Here is a 15,124-nt window from a genome sequence, read left to right on the forward strand (position 1 = left end):
TTCTTGTTGAAAGAATCGAATCGAAACTACATAAAGGGGTCACATCCCCTTGATAACTGTATGTGGATGACTGGCCTCATATCCCAGCTGCCTCAGTTGAAACTGGTCCAGAAAGGGTTCTGTACAGCCCACCATCATATTCCTTGAATATTGCTGAGAGCAGCACTGAACAAAAAGACCTGAGGATATTTCATAACGTCATCCCTCCAACCACCTGTCATCAGGTATAAAACATTCAGATTGATTCATGGCAAATCAATCTTCTGCTCTAATGTAACAAAATATTCAAAGCAATTTCACTTCCATTAAGTCAGTTCAAAATAAATAATGGAGACTAAAAATAATACATTGAGGATGTAATGTTGATGGTGCCAGCTGTATCCACCACAGATAATGAAATTGTGCTCTGACTAAAAGATTACTAAATTACGGACACATGAGGCAGTAAATGGCCATGTTGCCAGTAAAAGTCTGTGTTGAGTGTGCATTATGTCTTAACCACACTGGAATAACCAAAAAAGGAAACGTGACTGAAATTGCTGGTGACGAAGAACCATTCTTACATCAATCACATGCTACTGTAACAAAAGTGTTTATATTCATAGATCCAGATTAGTTCCAGAAAATCCAAAGTTTCACATTTTTAGTGATGACTAGAATAAGATTTGATTGCCCCGTGTAAAATTGAATTGAAATTACAAAAATGAGATTTTTATGCAAGACAGCTCTCATACAATATGTCATACTTTAGAAATACACGCTCCATTTTGTGAGCCTATAGAAAAAGTAACCCATGTATTTATTCATCATAATGATATTTTCAGTACAGAAACACACTAGGATAAGTATCATATGTCATTCTTAAAATAATCAAAGACATATTGCAATTCATGACAATAGGTTTTGAATTTCAGACAGGAATATAAATTCTGAATACTACCCTACTACATTACACGTATATGCTGCCAATTGAGACGGCAGCCATGTTTGTTTAGATACGCAAGCAGCTCTGGGAAATCACTATCTAATCATTTTGGAAACATTATATGATGGTGCATAGCAAGTCACATCTATCATTTTCCTACACTGAGTGTCATGCAACATGCATAGTACCTCTGTCACAGGCAGTCATAAAGTGACGATTTGTCACATCTTTCACCGTCAATTCAAAATTGTGTATTACATTTTTCAACAGGTTGATTTCTGATGTCTACACATCTAATTAAACATCTGAAACAATGGTTCACTTACAAAACATCCTCAAACCTTTAATAGTATTTCGATCTGCATAGCTATCCTGTCTCCTCATTAATTATGTAGCTCCAAGTGCTGTCAACAAAGTCCTCCTGAGACTATAACCATGTATAAGTGATACAGTAACTTTGATGCATAAACATATATTGTCACATACTGTCAACACACAGCATAGTTTCTCTGAACAATGTATTACGAGCACACCAAAAACCTTGCATTAGGTCTGTGTCTTTTGAATTGAAAATATGCATGTTTGTTTACAATCAAGACAGGCCAGTCACATGATATGCAAATTAGTCTGTGGCAGTGATATAATGTTCAGTTACCACTGTGTCAGACTGCACACTGGTGCTTAGACAAGTAGTACTGTCTGGAGAACCTTATTCGCATATTTATCAAATTATGATAACAAGTTTTTCTGATTTATTTATCACATCTCTACCACTAATCACAAATTTCACAAACAAATCTCTTATAATCTTTTCTTATCTTACAAAATATATTTTCATTGTACTTAATATTTCTCTAGTTTTAAAAACTGAAAAGAATCAATACTTTGGTAAATGACCATCTACTCCGTAGTCATTCAGGCAAGATAAAAACAATTAAATGTCTTTCAACTGGCTTATTGATGCAACTGTTCATTTCCCCTATCACTTAACAAAAGATACAATGTATATGTTTGTCATACAAATCAATCAATCAATGACCAACAGAACATACATCACACGCTAATCAATAAACACAAGATAAATTCTGTAAACATAACCTCGACTTCACCTTTTCTGCAGATGCCAGAGAGTCGTTACAGGTAATTACGAGAGGAAATATTGCTGTCCTGGAAATTCTTAAGGCTGTGGGGTATTCTAGCTGTTAAAGCATTTGCTCATCAACCTGGGTTCGATTTCCAAAAGGGTACAACGTGTAAAATCCATTTCTGGTGTCCTCCACTATGATGTTACTGTAATATCGCTAAAAGCGGAATAAAACTTAAAACTCTCTGACTCTCCATCACTGAGGTGACTTCTATAAGCTTTACAAATTACAACAGAATAAGTGTAAAACGTGGCCCTATTTATACATGGAAGTCAGCAGGGCCTTGCCTTAGCTCTAATGGTAACTGAGACGATTTAGGGAGAGACAATGTTATTAACACTGAAAAGGAGCCCCAGTGAGATGTGTGATACTGTAAATCATATCCTGACAAAAAACTAGACTTCATTCATTAAGGGCCTTTACAATGAAGAAAGGGCCAAGCAGAATGGAAAATAGTATGGCTCAGGAACTGTGATACAGATTAGGGGACCACATAGTCAAAATGTGGGAACAAATGTCAAGGGTACTAGTCCAATCTTAATTTTGAACACTCAAATGGTTGTCTTTGAGGCCTAATGTTCTTATCATTTTACACTGAGGGTATTTTCACACTGTCAGATTTTAGAAATTGTCTCAAAATTGTTTATCACTACGGACTGTTTCAATGACTTCAAAAACCCACTCTGTCCAACATCTGACAGACCTATAGCTAGTTGTGGGGAGAATGTCACATTTAGATCCTTATCTGTTGGCCTGTCTTCAGCAGGGATACATTCTTTTTCATAGAGCTATCGCCTGTCACCAGACCTGTGAAACAATTTGAAAAAGGAATTCCAATTTAAGCCTATAAAGATTGTCATGAATATGATGCTCAGACTGAAACGAGCAATTTCTGGGGTCCATCAGAAGAGTGACAGAGGAGTTTTACGCTGCTCTCAGATATATTCCTACTATATGGCAATTGTCTGTAAACAATCAAATCTGGACCAGACATTCTACTGATCACCAGCAGAAGCACTGACCTACACAATTGGCATATGATGACATATGTCTATCAAATCAGTGATCATGCTTTCGGCAAGCATGGGTTGCTGATAATCAATTCTAATAGGGATCTGCACTGGTCCATTACAAGACTTTCAGTATTGTTGTTCGTGACATCAGTCACTTGTTTGTCTGGTCCACACACATGCTGACTTCACATAGCTGAGTACTGCTGAATGTGACTTAAAATAACAAATACAGGAGAAAAAAAACAAATCGGAGAGTAAAGTAACAAATTTCTTGAAATACAAAGTCAGTCTATATTAATTTTCTAAACAATCATCCAGAGAATAACAAAGCATATTTCAAGCACATTTTCCTCCAAAAGCATAAGATTTCAACAGCATCAATATCATTTAGATTTTATAACATACTGCCGAGAATTATTCCTTAATAGGACCCCAAGACTTTCATATTCAATGCATAAACAAAATCTCTTCTATAAGAGATAATAATGCATATATCAAACATTGACAATATTGATCTGTATGGAGTGATGTTATCAGACAGTGATAACTCTCTTTGAGAGAACAGTTTTGTATATCAAACCAATACAGGTTCTTGTCTGTAAAATAAATCAATACCTATTTACAGTTGTAATAATGCTTCCATTAATCATGGCAGCAACATGCTCCCATAATCCATCCATATGCTGAGCAGATCCTTTGATGTGAACAATTATATGATGTGGCAAATCATATAAATCTCCACTACTTTCAAACAAATCAATAACAAGTTAATTAAGCATAGAACCAGATCTGCATTTCTGATAAACAAGATGGTTCTGAAAAAAAAGTGCTAGGTTTAATGAGTTACTTGTTTTGGATATGTAGACATTTAGTCGGAGACATTAACTTGATCACTGTTTCAGCAGGTATTATCATGATGTATGTTCACATATTGAAGAGCATTTATCATGAGTATATTATGTAGTCTGTTCTGCAGGTCCTCCCTCAGAATATTTGTAGTGTACAATAGCAGGGTCTTAATACTCAGGGATTAGTGTCAACATTCACAATACTTACAATACTTTGGCGATTTACAATAATTTGGCAAGTTACAGTACTCCTCGGGAAAGTTATAACCCTTTGGTATGTTCAAGTACTTAAGCAAGTTGCAATACCTCAGCTACGTGAAACATGAAACATTATCACAGAGGGAGTTGGTGAGAGTTGGGTTTTACACCACTTTCAGCAATATTCCAGCAATGTCACAACGACAAATCAGACTCCAAAACTGGTTTCACACAGTGTACTCATGTGGGGAATCTAACTTAGGTCTTGAGCCTAATCAGCTGGAGCTTTAACCAATAGACAACACCCTCACCCTGAAAATCAACAGAAACAGTCATGTATAATTTCTAGCCTTAGCTTATAAAGTTTTACAGTATTTTGTTCACACAACTTTTTCCATACAGTAACTTTAATCTGATAATACAGAAAATTTAATCAATGTTCCTCAACAAGTACAGCTAAGCATTGTCATCAGTCATGTAATCACTTACTTGGACACTTTCTATGCATAAAAACGTATAAAATAAAATAAGAATGAAAAGTATTCATTATAAGTTCTATCATTTTTATTGCAATACTAGCTTCCTATTTATTACATTATAAACCATTCTTCTAAAAAATGTATCACACTGTAAACTATCCTTCTTCCAAATAATGTATTATATTGTATTCTTCCACTTGATGTATTACAGTGTAAACTATCCTTCCAATTAATGTACAACATTGTAAACTATTCTCCCAATTAATACATAACATTGTACCTTACGACAATGGACTGAAAAATTCACCCAAATCTCTCTGTAAGTGCTGCATTCTTAGATTCTTGAAAAATAATGTAAAGAAAATTGGTTCAGGGTATACAAAGTATGGCATGTCAGATGAACTGAGATCATCAGAGAGAATCACGTGGTCTTTCCTATTTAGAGTGCTACATGCAAGTATCTACAGCCATATCACAGTTGTAGGGTTTTAAATACTTGTCTGGAGGTCAGCACTTCCCTGCAATAACCCTATCGTTGAATATTTAAGATTGACAGGGTCTCTGGGTTAAAACACCATAAGACCAAACTTCAAAGAGCTCGGGATTAATTTTAAACATGAAAATGGCATTTTATTCTGGTGACTTATCATCAGTATATATGCTACACAACAGAGTGAGTGTTTCGGATTTATAGCCTTTGGGCAATATTACAGCTAATAACACACTGTTTGACATGATGTTCAGAAAGCTGTAACTACAAAGGTATTTTCAACATAAAGCAAAGAACAAAAACTAAACTAATAAGAATATTTATCAAAAGCTAGATATAAGTGAAGTTTAAATCATCTAAAATATTAGTTGGTAACATCATGCCCTGTTGATCACTGGATTGTTTGGTCCAGACTCCATTATTTAGGAACACCCATCACAAAGCCAGAATATTGCTGAGTGCAGCATTAAAAAACCAACCAACCAACCCAAACCAAACTTACATAGAATATATCAACCTGTTGAATCTCTCGGCATTACAATACAGCTTGCATATGTATTGACATGAAGAAAACTAACAGCTGTGCAATATCGGGATCAAAATGACGTTTCACACAGTTGACATCAGGTATATATGAAGCAATCGTGCAAAAATTGCCGCATGACACATTCAGAAGTCAGTTCAATAAGAAATGTTCAGGTGCAAATCATACATCAGAGAAAATCGCGGCTGTTTAAAATACAATAATGCAATATTGATTATTGGGTGCAGATGGTGCAAGAATGGAAATCATCTCTAACCCATTACCCAAGGACTAGTTTTGTCACTGAAAAGGCATCCTTTCAGATTTTGTAGGGTATTGTTACGTCATCACAGTTTTGGCTAGTGACATTTTTGGTTAATTTATACCCTTTAGCGACATATACTGAACGGCTGCATGAACATACATGTATTGACAAATGACAGAATAAAAGTATACTGTGTTGTTACCATGGTGACGTGAATAATTCATCTCTTACACTGTAGACACCTAAATAAACTTTAATTTCAGACACTATATAAGATATCACTTGATCAATAGGGCTTTGAATGTGAAACATTAATTAACACACAATAAATAAGTCTACATATAAATGATATACAATATATTCTACACATCACAACATTAGCTGCGTGTATCAAATTACAAAGGCAACTTCACAAATTGTTGTCGTGTCATGTGGTGTTGTACGATGCGTGGCTAACAGCAAGCTTTAATTAAACTAAAACCTGAAGGTAAAATGAAATTGTTACCAGCTGTCTAATCTTCTTTAAAAAAATTAATCAGTATTTTCATTGTCACAGTTGAAGTTCAGCTCAAGCTCTGGAACATTTGTATGTTAATACTATGCAGCAGGTTATCAATAACACCTTCAAACAAAGGAAGAAAAAAGATGTAATATCATCGTGCGAACATTTTACACCTCACGACAATCAATGGCATCACACTCTCCTACAAACACTCTTTTAATAAGATAGCATCAGCGATACAGACTACACAGGATTAACAAATTAAAGCAACATGGGGCAAACTAGATTAAATGCTGTAGTTTCTTTGTTCCTGAAATTATAATATTTAGTCAAAAAGACTACAGTCATGTGAAGAAATATTTGAGAATTTATCCACTCAAGTATAAAAGCAATATTTATCATGGATTTATCTTAAATTCCAAGTCAAGTGCCCCTAGGGGGAAGACCAGAGACAAAGTTATAATTTTTCCAAATTGGGATTTGTTTTCATATTTTCCAAAATTCAGGTGTTTAAACAATAAATTCTGAGAAGGAAGCTAAACCTACAAGGTCCTTGCTCTTCACTGACCCCATTAACAATGAAATTATTACATGTCACCAGTGCAAAGCCATTACATAAATAATAAAAACTGGGAATTTTGTAATTCAAACATGGAAATCTCAACTGACTTCCATGTGTTTTCATCGTATCAACCAGTTAGGAAGCTTGGATAGATCCACGAATACACAACAGGTACTACATACTGACTAGACTCCACAGCCCTTGGTTATCATCACTGTTCCTCAAGATTGTTCAATGTCTGGCCATTGTTTTACATGCTTCGGTTACTATGAAAACAACAGTAATTCTGTTGTCAGGAGACAGATAGTTGCTCAATTAATGGTACCAGTATTTTCCAGAAAGCTGCCCAGGGCTGAAAAATGGAAATTTGGGGGGCAAATGGACCATATAACCGCCAAGGCAATAATTAAGAAATAAACTAACCCCATAGTCTATCTGTGCTGAAACAATGTATTGATAATATGTTGAGGTTAAACTCTGTTAGTAAATTCCGTCTTTACACATACACCTCTCTACACTCCCTCTTTGCAAATGTACATAGTGGTTGTACTTTCATCTAACTTCTTTGAGAAGCATTTTAGAAGTTGTAAAGATGAAGGAAAACCAAGTTCTATGGATAGTCAACTTCTTGTACTATTATCTGTACAGAGTTAAAGAGGTGAATAGTGGCATGACATACACGTACGAATTCTTTGCAATGGAACATGATGTCACTGAAAAGGCATCCTTTCAGATTTTGTAGGGTATTGTTACGTCATCACAGTTTTGGCTAGTGACATTTTTGGTTAATTTATACCCTTTAGCGACATATACTGAACGGCTGCATGAACATACATGTATTGACAAATGACAGAATAAAAGTATACTGGAACATGATGTTTATAAGACATGTTCACAGACTAAATGATTTGAGAGGACTGTTTGTATATATTGCTAAAATATTTTTCATCATTCAATTTGTTTTCAAATTTGAAAATGCATGGTGTTTCAAACTAAGACACATACTAATTTTGTACAATAATCACTTTCAAAATGAACTGACATTATCAATTGCATTGGGACAGAACACATGCAATGAGAATGTTTTGAATAGCTAATACATGGGAAAATTTTATGGATGTCAACCTTTGTTACATTAGTAATACGATGTTTTAGTTATTCCAATTCTGCATTACATGCTCCTCATATTACAAGAGTCTCCTTTTATGTGCATCACTTACACATGCTGTTCAAGAAATCTTTCAAATTCAGATGAAGACCTATGCTAAAAAAGAAAAAGGTTTTACCTTGCACTACAAAACTGAGGGTGCATTGGACACCAAATCACTTCTTCCAAGGGTCCTTACAGAATATATGGACATACCCATTAGATAATGATAATGTGTTGCTTGTGTATTGCACTTGAGAATGTTATCATTATGTTTATTATGTGACCTGTATATTTCTTGTGAAGAGTTTGGCACAAAGAACAAAATTGTAATCCCTTGAGATTGGGATGCTATATTCACATTTGGTCCATTCTTTTCAAGTGACTCCACTGAACGATCATCTCTGCAGGGCATAAAAGTCTGTAAGCATGCTTTGTATTATTCCCTTTAACCTGCACATCTCAACAGTGGTCCGAGGACGTTCCCAAGAAAATTGTGAGATTTATATTTCCCCTGTGTATCATCCCCACACTTAGTTCCAGTGTAAGAAACTATACAATTCTTGACACAGTTATTGTTGAAGACAGGTGCAGTTCTTTAATTGGTGAGCAATACAGTACGTGCATTACTGTACAGATGTGTCTCTGAGATGCCGTGTTGAGGAAGAACGCACGTCGCCTGTTTTTGAATTGCTGTGCTTTCGAAATACAAAGCAATTGACCTGTCCTTATGAGCGTAACGAAATACATCTTCACATCGTCGCGTGTACAAGTATACTCACGATCTAGTCTGACGTCACGTACAGAATACAGCTGTATGTAAACAAAACCGACTGACGGCCCTGATTAGATCAAGTCGACGACTATACTGTGTAGACATAAGGGTAAGAGTTCCTACTGTTCCCCTAGTCCCAAATAATATTCATTAATTGATATGTACTAGACTTATTAACAAAACCTAACACAACAATTACTAAAGGACTCACAAAAACAACTAAAAGTAAAAAAAATCAAGTACAATAAATAGGGTTGAATCACTTAGGGTTAGCTCTGTTAATCTGAGGAAGAAAGAATATTGGGGGACGGAAGGAACTCTTTCTCCCCCACAAAAAACCGCACTGGTCGGATAACAGTACAGACTATCCCTACATTCCAAGAAATATATGACACTGCAATAGCCTATAGAGGACTGGCTGCGTTCACACACCTCTTCCCACAACAAAGATCGCATGCCTCGTCTCACTCATTCAGTGAGATTCTACCGACTTACCGTTGTAGCGCTTTGGCTTTGGTTTGGATACATCTTCGCCCATAACCATCAGCGAGAGTCCAAACACAAGTAATCCTATAACCGTACAGTGCGCGGCATTATACATGGTTCTTCTTGGAAAGTACCCCGACTAAGTTTGAAAGCTCCACATTGACAATGTTGTTCACTAAAACTCGTGAACTGAGAATCAAGCCTTGACCTTTCACCTTTCCGACTATCCAATGAGGTGAGTTATATTTAACACAACCCTCTCCCATTGGTCAGATGGAGACGGAGTTTACGATGTGATATAGCGTATTTCAGAATAGCAGGCGGGCCTCGACTGAGTGTCGTTTGTTTCGAAGATTAATCGGTTTGGTGATAAACTGTTCCGAGACAGCCTGCCGCGAATATCGCAGAGTAAGCCTAGACAACAGTCATTGTTGGACTTCAGAACATGCCGAGGTCTTCTGAATCCAACACGGCATACACAACGTTCACTCTTTGTAATGTATACTAGTACGTATGTTGTTACACCGAAGATGACTTTCTCCACTAGCATGAGGGAACAAACAGCAAACCTTATGCAGATTAATTGCATGAGGATCATGCATCAAATTGCTGAATAGCATGTGCAAATATCGTGCATATGAACAGCTGCGTTTGGGTGTAATGTTTTGCTCACATTTCGCCGAGTTTCATCATTCATTGAACTGACGACAATAATCCTTTCAGCGTTACGAATGTGTTTTATAGTGTACCAGTTCATGTGTAATCAGTGCTTTTATAAATACTGTGGTATATTTTGCAAAATGTAATTGTGTTGAGAACAGCTGACTGAAGTAAGTGACTACATTTACACTAGTGAGTCTAAACTTTTGATATGTTTTATATATGGCAGCGGTCTGTAAATGATCGAATCTGGACCAGACAATCCAATGGTCGACAGCATGACCATCGATCTACGCAGTTGTGTTAACCGAGTCAGAAAGCCTGACCATCCGATCTTACAAGTATGTATTATTGAAGATCAATTCTAACCCGGATCTTCGCTGGTAAAAATAATATCTGGAGGATTTGTAAAAATTCTATGAACTATCTGCCTTTACAATATGCTCAGCGTAAACAAATCAGGGGTTATTAGGTTGACCACGTAACACTCCTAGACATTCAATCACCCGACATATCAGTATATTTTACTAGGTGCACTTAAACTGTCAATGTTTCAGTCTGTGAGATGTCGTAAACGTGATCTGTGACATATGAAATACAAATGGTTCATTAATCATGCAAAAAAGAAAGCACGTGAAATGGTTAAGTATCAACAAAGTATATTTCCATATGGAAATGACATTTTGTCGTTAAATAGCAATTATTCATGCTCTGGTGTTGTGTTCGTCTTTTTAAACGATTATCAACTGAAAAGCTGCAAGTCAATACCTGGACGTACCACGGAGACATATTCCGCGTGAACTGATGGACCACGCGGGGCTATTGATCGGAGTAGTTTATGGCCGCTTCAGTGAATTACCAACAACGATACGCTCTGGTAAAAATGCACCTCCTTAACTCTGTAGCCCAAACATCGAAATATGAGGACTTCAACGAATGAAACGGTCATAATATTGGTTTAATCAACTAAAAGCGGAAAATTGTCATTGAGCTCTTCCGTCAGAGTGATATTGCTGGATCATTTTAGTGCGGCATCATGTCGTGTAGGTAAGTATTGTTTTACGCCGCTTTCAGAAATACTCCAGAAACATCACGACAGGGGACACCAGAAATTGGCTTCACACATTGTGTCCATATGGAGAATCGAACCGGGCCTTCAGCGTGACGAGCGGACGCTTTAACCACTGGGCTACCCCACCGCCCCTTGTGAAGATGAAGTCAAAGTAAAAATACAGTGCTGAAGTACAGTTTCGTATATGCAAGCGATACGTTTGGCTTTTAAGGATTGTATGTTGCAATACTTTAGTAAATGTTTACATAAATGCTGACCCGTGAAGATCCGGAATAGAATTTGTCTGCAGGAACCCATGCGTGTCGTAAGAGGCGACTAATGGGATTGGGTTGTCAGGCCCACTGACTTGGTTGACACATGTCGTATTCCAGTTTCATCGATCAGTGGTCATGCTATTGATCACTGGACTTTTTGGTCCAAAATGTTATTTACAGGCCATATTGCAAGGGCATTGCTGAGTGCGACTTTTAACAACAAACAAACCTCGAATGCATGACGTGCGTATCTGCTCTTACATCAACGTTTTGCTGTGTGACAATCAATGCACGGAAACGTCACTACATACACGTTAACAGCGAGATTAACCTATCAAAAGCATTACTTATGTTGCTGTATTAGGGACTGGGGATTTATACATTTCTTGTCTTGATCTGCCAACAACGTGATTCTATACGTGTTTATTAATTCAACAAACTGTAAAATAACAGGATGTATGTGGAATGTCTTTAAAGAACACTCGACCTCTATTTTCCAAATGTTTGCATTGTAATATTCAAAGGCAAAACATAGCAAAACAAAATAAATGTATTTGGATTTGTGAACTAAATATGACCATACTCTGCTTGACTCGTGCGTTTATCGCACGAGATGTTTTTGGCCAAATGTCCTAACAGCAAGTAAATCATATTTCGACAGCCCAATCGTCCTTACATCTAACATAGAAGACAAGATCATTTTAAAACCATCCGTTTACCTCATGACAACCTTCAAACGGACCACTAAATACCGAGGTGTTCTTCAGACCGAATGGACCCGTGAAGATCCGACAAGCGGGATCGGATGGGCAGACTCGCCGAATTGGTTGGCACATGCCATCGAATCCAATTTGCGTACATCAATGTTTATGCCTATAGTAAAAAGATTTTCTGGTCCAGACTCCAGTATTGACAGACCGCTGCCACATAACTGGAAATCTAGTATAGAACACCTGACTGACGTAAGTGGATGATTTACACTAGCGAGTCTAAACTTTTGATGAGTAGTAATCGAGTCTGGACCAGGCAATCCAGTGATCGGCAGCATGAGCATCGATCCAGACTGTGGTGAACAACATATCTATACACAGTTATGACTGACTCTACGGGGCCAGAGCCACCAGGACCGGATTCACTGAGCGTTCGTAGCACTACGGTGTTTTTTAGGCTATCAGAAACCATATAGCTACAACAGGTACTAACGTTGTGGAGACTTTGGAACCCCGGGTTTTAGTTCGTTATTACCACCGTCCTTTACACGCATTTCAACTAAATATACTTGTTTCCTGGATACAAAATAAAAACACGGTAACTCACATTCGTTATACATATATATATATATATATATATATATATATATATATATATATATATATATATATATATATATATATATATATACATACATACATACATACATACATACATACATACATACATACATACATACATACATACATACATACATATATATATATATATATAAATATATATATGTGTGTATGTGTGTGTGTGTGTGTATATATATATATACACATATATATATACACACACATGCATGCATGCATACACACACACACACACACACACACACACACATATATATATATATATATATATATATATACCAATGTTAAAAATGTAACACACACTAGTTACATTATCGCACACATCTCACGAATCTATCACATGCTTACGGAATACATTCGACTAGCCTTGCTCAAAGGCTGTACTGATTTCTAATGCCATGATTATATAGCAATTTCGATCCTTTCAAGAACCAAGCTCACGCGAGGGAACAGTTTCAAGGGCGCCAGTCTTTTTGAGGAACAATGTGTTTTTTCATTTATATTTTTTAGAAATTATCTTTCATTACTATGTTTTGCTTTAGAGACTTTCGCAAGTCTAAGGCTAAATAAAAAACGTGAAATGTCATCTGCGTGTCACTTTTTTTAGTGCGCGTAACAATTTTTTATTGCCATTTAAAAACATAATCTTGACTTTGCTGCGTCCCGATCATCCATTTGTCCACTATAAGAATGAGTGTCTGTAAGAACGGATGTGACTACACCTGCAACTCATTAACACGTGCTAAACTTCCCAAGCTGTATTTCTGAACAAAATTAGAAAATAAAGTTCAACCGCCCACTAGACTTTTGAAAAAAACGTCCCCGAGAAACATTTATTTCTTTTATGCAACCTAACATTTCACCTCAGTGTATAAACACACACACACTCACTCACCCAGGTACACAGCGTCATACCCATACATCATGTCACAAGCCTACCATCACTTCGTCACGAACATACTGTAACAACACACAGCAGACAACACAGATTAGCCCCGAGAGACATCATCCTGTGATCATAGGAAAGTGTCACTCACCTGATGAAGGGGCAAGTATTAGCCCAGGAACGTCATGTGTAAATAAGAAAGAAGTTGCACATCCATAACAAGTATCTTGTATTAGTGTGGTTCATTGTCTATGAGGCAGACTAATTGTTTCTAAATGGTATACATAATTTTATAGATTCAATGTACTCTTAGCTGTATAACCTTGAGGTTTACATCACCGTCAACCCCTTCAAATGCCTCTACCATAATGTGGTAACCCCAGCATGCTCTTTATACACTTTGGCTGTAAAAATCCAGTGCTATAATTTAATATGCTCTTGAGATCTTCAACATGCTTTCATACACTTAACATCCTCTTATAACTCGAATATGCATTTAACTTAAATAATACCATGTATTTGACTCAGCCATTTATGTTTTGGGTAATGATAGACACACACACAAGGCAGATTTTGGCATAAAGGCACATTATACATTGTTCTGAATATCGACAGTATTTCTTCTGTTAGAGAGGTGTTTAATACAGACCGGTCTCTAACGGACGCCGGGTCTTACTCTCTGTCAGAATACAGAAATCGGGGTTCTCTGTCAAAATATAGACATCTGGGCTCTTCTTCTCGAAACGTTCATAGCCCTAAGAGTTCTAAACTTTCATCATAGCCTATGTGATAAGAATGGACTCAAGAAGAATGGCTTCGAACGTTTCGAGAACTGCTCACCAGAATCCATAAGCCGCCCTCTCCAACACTGGAAGATATTGGTGATAATGACCGTCTCTTACAATGACCTTGGATGACCAAAGAATAATCTGAGGACCGTCAAGGTAGCAGTGACTTTCCAAGGAATAGACTATAGGATTCTAACAGAGACCAGTTCAACGGCTAGCCCGAATTAATGGAATAAATACGGTATATATGATTTTGCACTGTCAGCAAAGACTATGGCATTGTACATAACGCAGGCCGATCAATGTCAAGCTGACCTCTCTATGATACAGATTGGTCTCGAACAAACGTTTTTCAAAATAGGCCAGTTTATCGTCTGGAAGATCCCGTTTCCATGGCAACTCTAAAACGTGTTAACATCAAGGGCAATATATGGTTTAATCACTGACTCGTGAACATGTCAAAGAATGAAGTATTAAGACGCACAGACCGTGGAAGGAGCTCAGACCAAACGATGCCTCTGATCTTATTCTTCAGATGTCATCTTGATCATCAGTTTATATATGCAGGCAGGAAGCTGAGATTCCTATGGGCACAATTTGAGTAGCCCTCCTTGTTTCTTGATCTGTTTCTTTATGCATGTTAGTCAGAGCTTTAGTCAGAGCTTCAGCTCGGAGTTACAAAGTTAAAACAAGGAAATCTGATAAACAAGAAGTTTATTTTCAGGTTCAGGCATATCGATTATCTGGTATCATTCTT

The 15,124-nt window shown here is 36.9% G+C and overlaps 1 protein-coding gene across 1 annotated transcript in view; it reads right to left on the bottom strand.

Annotated features, from left to right (window-relative positions):
- LOC137277832 (uncharacterized) overlaps window positions 1-9,922 on the bottom strand; it is a 101,956-nt gene extending 92,034 nt beyond the window's left edge. The window contains exon 1 of the mRNA XM_067809795.1: window positions 9,368-9,922. Within this exon, the coding sequence (XP_067665896.1) occupies window positions 9,368-9,473 (106 nt within the window). The 5' untranslated portion in view covers window positions 9,474-9,922. The remainder of the gene's footprint in view (window positions 1-9,367) is intronic.
- Window positions 9,923-15,124: the final 5,202 nt, after the last annotated feature.

Source organism: Haliotis asinina, chromosome 3 (genome assembly GCF_037392515.1).
Source record: "Haliotis asinina isolate JCU_RB_2024 chromosome 3, JCU_Hal_asi_v2, whole genome shotgun sequence".
NCBI classification, from domain to species: Eukaryota; Metazoa; Mollusca; class Gastropoda; order Lepetellida; family Haliotidae; genus Haliotis; species Haliotis asinina.